The 6,610-nt window shown below is 38.8% G+C and overlaps 1 protein-coding gene across 1 annotated transcript; it reads left to right on the top strand.

The window, feature by feature from the left end:
- Positions 1-1,416: 1,416 nt before the first annotated feature.
- Positions 1,417-5,832, top strand: ino80c (INO80 complex subunit C). Its single transcript, XM_042490111.1, is given in 7 exon segments — positions 1,417-1,621; positions 1,623-1,681; positions 2,692-2,717; positions 3,386-3,465; positions 3,676-3,787; positions 4,756-4,823; positions 4,919-5,832. Coding segments are annotated over 7 exon segments (594 nt in total). The 5' UTR covers positions 1,417-1,504; the 3' UTR covers positions 5,051-5,832.
- The last annotated feature ends 778 nt before the right edge of the window (positions 5,833-6,610 follow it).

The following is a 6,610-nucleotide window of genomic DNA, read 5'->3' as shown; positions in this document are numbered from 1 at the left end:
GTAAACCAGCTGTCAAGTGCAGTGTGTCTGCCCTGGAGGTCAAAGGTTTTCCTGAAATCCTTGAAGTTGTGGAGAGGACCTCGTTTTTCTTCTATTGTAATGTACACTCCATGTTTAAGATGGTGTACATGTTAAAAAAAAAATAAAAGTAATCATTCTCAAAATTCTGTCTCTAAGGTACTTCATCCACCAGAGTTAAACAACAAACATAAAACCAATTTTATGTATTGGCATGTCTCTGCCCCTTTTGGGGTCAGACAAGGGGGAATTTTCTCTCCAATTCTCTTTAATCTGTATGTTGATGACCTTTCTATCTGCCTAAACACCTGTAACACTGGGTGTATGATAGGCAATACTTTAGTCAATCATATTATGTATGAGGATGACCTTGTGGTCTTCAGTCCCTGCAGTGCTGCTCTGATTATGGTATTGTCCATGACATGAAATTCATTACAGATAAGAGTGTGGTCATGATCTGCAGAACAAAGGAGGACAAATGTCTAATGTTTCCTACTTTCAAATTGGCAGGTAATAACTTGAGATGCATGAGCCAAGTTAAGTATCTTGGGCATCTCATTACAGATCAGTTGAAGGATGACCAGGACATTTACAGGCAATGTCGTTCTCTATATGCTCAAGCAAACAGTTTGCTTCGCAGGTTTGGTGCATGTACAGACAGAGTGAAGGTGGCTTTGTTCAGAGCACACTGCACTCCTCTCTATACTGCCCATTTGTGGTCTAATTACAGCAAAGCAAGCCTGCGTAAACTTCAGGTAGCTTACAATGATGCTTTGAGAATTCTATTGAGACCACGTTGGTGTAGCGCCAGCGAGATGTTCGTGTCTGCAGGTCTTAATACACTGCAAACCTCGTTGAGAAATTTGATGTATAAATTTATAGGTCGGCTGAACAACTCAGAGAACTGTATAATCATGGCTTTGACAAGCATCAAATTGAGCACTACACGCTATATGTCCAGGATATGGAAGCGTTGGTATAGTAGTCTCCTCTGTGGTCATTGACTTTTTTAATTGTTTTTTAAGTAATCTGTACATATTGTGTTGGGGATTATTTATTTTATTTATTATTATTATTTATTTATTTATTTATTTTTATTAAGTGATCTTATTGCATTGTGAATATGTTGTGTATGGTACTTCTATGTGTCTTTTTATATCTTTTGTATGTATTGTCTTGCTCTTGTCTGGACCATTGAATCTGTAATAAAGTTTATTATTATTACTATTATGTATCATTGTAGTTACCGTTATATAAAAAAAACGAATTACATGATTAGTTATTTAGAAATACTTTTTCATTATTATTATTATTATTATTATTATTATTATTATTGTGAAGGAGTTCTAAATTTGAGCCGGAAGTGCAAAGATTCCACATCCGGGTTAAGTAGTGTTTACAATGTGATGGTTGGACAGCTAATGCTAAGTGCGGAGAGCGAAAGAAGTATTTACATCGTGTTTTAAAACCACTTTGCTCACAACAAATGGCATCCCAGCTCCCCGTCACCGTCAGAGCTCAGCCGGCAGCCGCCAGCTCCGCCGCTCTCCGGGGGAAGAAGCGTCCCGGTAGTCCGGCGGTGTCTGCCGGGCAGCAGGTCACCGGGGAGCAGCGGCGGCAAGAAGAAGAAACTGACGGCGACTCCAGCAACACAGGTGATCAGGTCATTTTATCAGCGACACGGTGAAACTCATCAAACTGTGATGCAGTGTGTGATGTAGGGACTGTGTTTGATCGGCTGTACTGCACAAATGAAATGTGCGCATTTCCTAAAACTGAGGTTATAAACATTATTTCCATCACTGAATAAATCTGCAGAATATTTTCTTCATTCATCGGAAAAAAAGACAAAGAAAAGGAGCAAATGCAACATCTGAAAGGTGGGTGAATGTTTAGCGTTGTTGAGGCTACTCCAATGTTGTACTGAAGTACATATTTGAGGTGCTTTACTTGAGTATTTTTCTCTACGTGCCACTTTATACATTTACTCCACTACATTTAACGGGGAAACATAAAACTTTTTACTTCACTACATTTATCTGAATGCTTTAGTTACAGATTAGTTAGTTTACAGATTAAGATTTTGCATAAAAACATGAACATGTATAATTGTGTTGTTTTGTTATGAATGTAAATTACAGTTCACACAGGTACAGCTTCAATGGTAAGTTGATTAATCAATCAGTTGATTGACAGAACTATTTTAATAAACATTTAAGTTTTTAAGATAATATTCTTTCTTTTTACAAAAATATTTTTATTGTGTTTTTGGTTTGAGTGTTTTAATCACATTATGTTGTTTGTAATAATTTTGAGGTGTTTTTTTTTTTTTTTTAAATTATGGTGTTTATCTATTCTAATTTTTAATTTTTTATTTATTAATTTATTTTTTTTTTTTTTTTTTAGATTTTTCTGCATTCGGCACTTTTAATACTTTAAGTACTTACTCCCGCATTTACCCACTTTTACTTATTTTTATAATGTGTATTAGTATTTTTTACTGAAGTAAAGGATCTTAATACTTCTTCTACCACTGCACAAAAGAGCAGCTGGAGGATTTCGTGGTATCTAATAGTGAGGTTATCAGATTGTAACCAGCTGTCAATGGTCCGGAGGATTTTACCAGGAGCCGAATTATCAGCGGAGGTCTCCTCCTCTTTAAAATGAATGCAGCATGTCATTAAAACCAGTTAAATCCAGTGTTTGGTTTGTCCGTTCTGGGCTACTGTAGAGACATGACGGCGCAACATAGACGAATACCTGCTCCCTATGTAGATATAAAAAGCTAATTTTAAAGTAACTAAAACATGAAGATTTTTACTTTCAGGTGATTATACACTGAAAAAAAACCCCAACTTATAGTCTATTTTTGCCAGTATATCCCCCTAAATCCTACACTGACCTTTAAATGATCGATCAATTATCCAAATAGTTACAGGATGTGATAGTTGTTACAGGTTGTTATAGTTACAGGTTGTTATAGTTGTTACAGGTTGTTATAGTTACAGGTTGTTATAGTTGTTACAGGTTGTTACAGGTTGTTTATAGTTGTTACAGGTTGTTATAGTTGTTACAGGTTGTTATAGCTGTTACAGGTTGATTCTCTGTTAATCAACTATTCGATCAATGAAGCAGTTTTTTCAGATCTGAAGGCAGAAGCAGCACATAAACACAGTGTCCAAAACTATCAGCCTCATAACAGAGTCATGACAGAGTGTGCTCAGCCAAAACTAGACTTTGTTTACCTTCAAAACACATGTAAAACAAGTAGCTTAAAATCTAATGTGACTACTGTTTGTCTGAAGCGGTCTCGTCTTTCATGTTTCATCAGATAACAGCGGCGGAGTCGGGGGAGGGGGTCTCCGAGGTGGCACAGTCGAGTGCGGTCCAGCCGCCGTCACAGAGTCCACAGCAAAGCCTCCACCGTTCAAAGACCCCACGTTTATGGTGAGACTTAGACTTAGACACGTTTATTTATCCCACTTGTGGGAAATTAACTTGTCACAGCAGCTGTGTGTACAGAAAAAATATATAAAAATATATAAAAATATCAATATACTATACTAGAGAGTCGATGTAGGTTTTAAGTTTATCTGCTTCTGTCTTTTTTCACTCAGTTTCTCTCCCTTTTTTACCCCTCTCGTAATCTCCGGGCAGCATTCGGGGATCGGTGGAGCAGCAGCAGGTAAAAAGAACAGGACCTGGAAGAATCTCAAACAGATTCTGGCTCTGGAGCGGACTTTACCCTGGAAGCTCAATGATCCCAGCTGTGAGTTTATGTGTCTTTATTTTTCACCATGGCGTGTTTTACTTTTTTTTTTATTTCTAAACAAGTAGGATCTGTTTCTGTATTGTAACTGCAGTGCTCTCGACTTTAATTATTTTGTTTTATGAATATTTTTCAAGGTGTGCAAGAAAGTTTTAAAGCAAAAGAACATATTACTATTTCATAAAGTGACTTTCATAAAGTTTGATCTGAAGATGAATTCTTATTTAAATGCATTTTAAATTCATTTTCAGGTTAATTTAGTGTAATTCTTCAGGCAAAAAGAGACTTCGAAGGTTCTTTACAGTAAACTGTATGTCAAAGCTCGTTGCTGAGTTGCATATTTTTTGCCTAAAATGTTTGCAGAAGCTTATTTTAGCATATTGCTTACATGTAATATAGATCATTTGATACCAGCCGACTGCCATTTTTTCCTAACGGACAAGCTCGCAGTACAGCGCTCACCAGCAGAAGTGTTAACTGGTCTGTTGTTGTGCAGTGCATTCTGGTAGGTGTAGGTTTTCTACCTCCTCAGCAAAAGCGAATACCAGTCCTTCTCCTCCGTTTCCTCTGGTCATGTAGCACCAGTTTCAAAAGTATTTGTGTCTCTCTACTGCATAGACATCCTAGTTTTAATAAACGGCCAACTTACGAGCCTGAAGTACTTTAGTATCTGTTCATGTATCACACTAATATTCAACCTGGTTTTACAGAAAGACAGAAAACAACCAGAACCTTACTGTATTACGTCGTGATGTACATAATGTGTTAAAGTTATGAGCCAGCTCCACAGAAACAATGCCAAAGTCACTGCAGACCACGGACGCTCCGGAGGGTTTCTGCCTCTTGAGCAAAAGCGTCTTTTTTCTGTTTCTCTGTTCATGTAACATCAATCTTTGTACGGCACAGACAGCCTCTAGATCAGCGAAATACACTTCAGTCAGTAGCTCAAGACCTTTCTGTGTTGACAGACTACAACATTGACGCCCCTCCCTCTCTGAAGCCAACCAAGAAATACTCCGACATCTCTGGACTTCCTGTGAGTTAACCTTTGGCTAAAATCCTCATTGTACATCACACAAAATAATGTTTTACAATCAAAAGCACACACTGAAAACTCCCGTCTCTCCTCAGGCAAATTACACAGACCCTCAGACAAAGCTGCGCTTCACGTCCTCTGAGGAGTTCTCCTACATCCGTCTCCTCCCCACCGATGTTGTTACCGGCTACCTGGCGCTCCGAAAGGCGACCTGCATCGTACCGTGACAGCCGAGCGAGTCCAGAAACCTGAAACTGGTTCAAACCAGAACTGAACTTGCGTCAGTGCAGGAAGCTGTTTGAGAGCGCAGGCTGCTCACAGAGAGGACACACAGTGTGAAGGACAGCCGCAGCTCACAGAGCGGCATCTGCTAAACATGTCACTGATGTTTTTAAAGAAGGCAACCTGAATCATAATTGTTGAGCTTGGTATTGTGCAAGAAACTGCGTTACCAGTACTAATGTAAGTCCCCCTAAAGTGATACAGACACCATTTCATTTAATAACCATGATGCGAGTGCAGGGCCGTGTAGTATAGCCATACATGTGTACAAATACACAAAACATACGACTTCACCACACCACAGGCTGCATGCAGGGGTACCACAGTCACGAAAAATCTGCAAAAGTCATGGAATTTCACAACCGCATTTTTCAAATCATTGAAAGTTTTGGAAAAATTTATGGAATAATGTTTCGTGTAGTGAAATTGTGACAATAATCCTCAGCTGATAACCTTCCACGAAACGCAGAGTCAAGCTGTTTAGGTATCCATGTGAGTTTTTTGGGGACCTGGTTAATGACTCGTTGCCAGATGTTAGACGCAGCTGCTCTAGAGATGGCAGTAACAGATAGTTTGCTTAGCTGCTGGGGGGGGGGGTTCAGGACAGTCCAGGTTCAGATCCCCGGAAGAAAAAGGATCAAATGCAGGATTCGTTTGGAGATGTTTCAGTACCACACAATACTCTGCTGAAACCCAGCCCTATTAAAGTGACAAAAAATGCAACAAATGTGAAATTTATTTTTTTTTCTCATTCAAAATAATATAAACAAAAAACGCAGAGTGATCTCTTCTTCTATTGGTTAGACATTTCTGTCAGTAGCTGGATATTATAATGTAACTATCTGAGAATGTCCAATGAACTGGACAAAAAAGTGTTTATAAACCCGATTCAAAAGTCAACAACAGAATATTACTTTGCTTATTTGTTCAGATACATTTCCCAGCATCTTCAGTGATATTTTCCCAATAAGTGTTGGCAAGTTTGAGAGCTTTGTGTTTATTTACTTTTACTAAATCCCTGGGAACATAAAGTTGTTCTCAAGTATTGAATACAAGCAGTACTGGCCAAGGTGCTGCTGAACGCCCCCTTGTGGTTAAACATCTGCTTTTAGTGGCGTAAATTCAAAATTTGTTGTCTGTTTTAAGCCTCTGTTTCTTTGTGTAATATCAGTTTTCTCAGGGTGATATTTGTTTCAACCTCCATACAATACAACCTTTAACCACATTTGTTGGACATCGGTATAAAATAAATTCCACTATGTCTGACATGACTCATCCACACCTGCTGCAGCCGTTTCTTGGCTCCTCTGTTTCATGCTGTAGCCTGCATGTATGTAAGCTATGCAAATGTAGCTGGGCCAAGTCTGCCTCTTAATAAGCCAGGAGCCACTGAGCAGGCCTAATTTCACACGCGCCATATGTAAATGTAGAATTGGTTCCACATGGCTCTAATTCCACAGCTGCATTTGATGTATGATTTGCTCTCCGACTGGTTGACTGTAGAT

This window comes from Plectropomus leopardus, chromosome 7, assembly GCF_008729295.1.
Source record: "Plectropomus leopardus isolate mb chromosome 7, YSFRI_Pleo_2.0, whole genome shotgun sequence".
In the NCBI taxonomy this organism is placed as follows: domain Eukaryota; kingdom Metazoa; phylum Chordata; class Actinopteri; order Perciformes; family Serranidae; genus Plectropomus; species Plectropomus leopardus.
The sequence above is the reverse complement of the archived record's forward strand: the minus strand, read 5'-3'. Positions and strand labels throughout refer to the sequence as shown.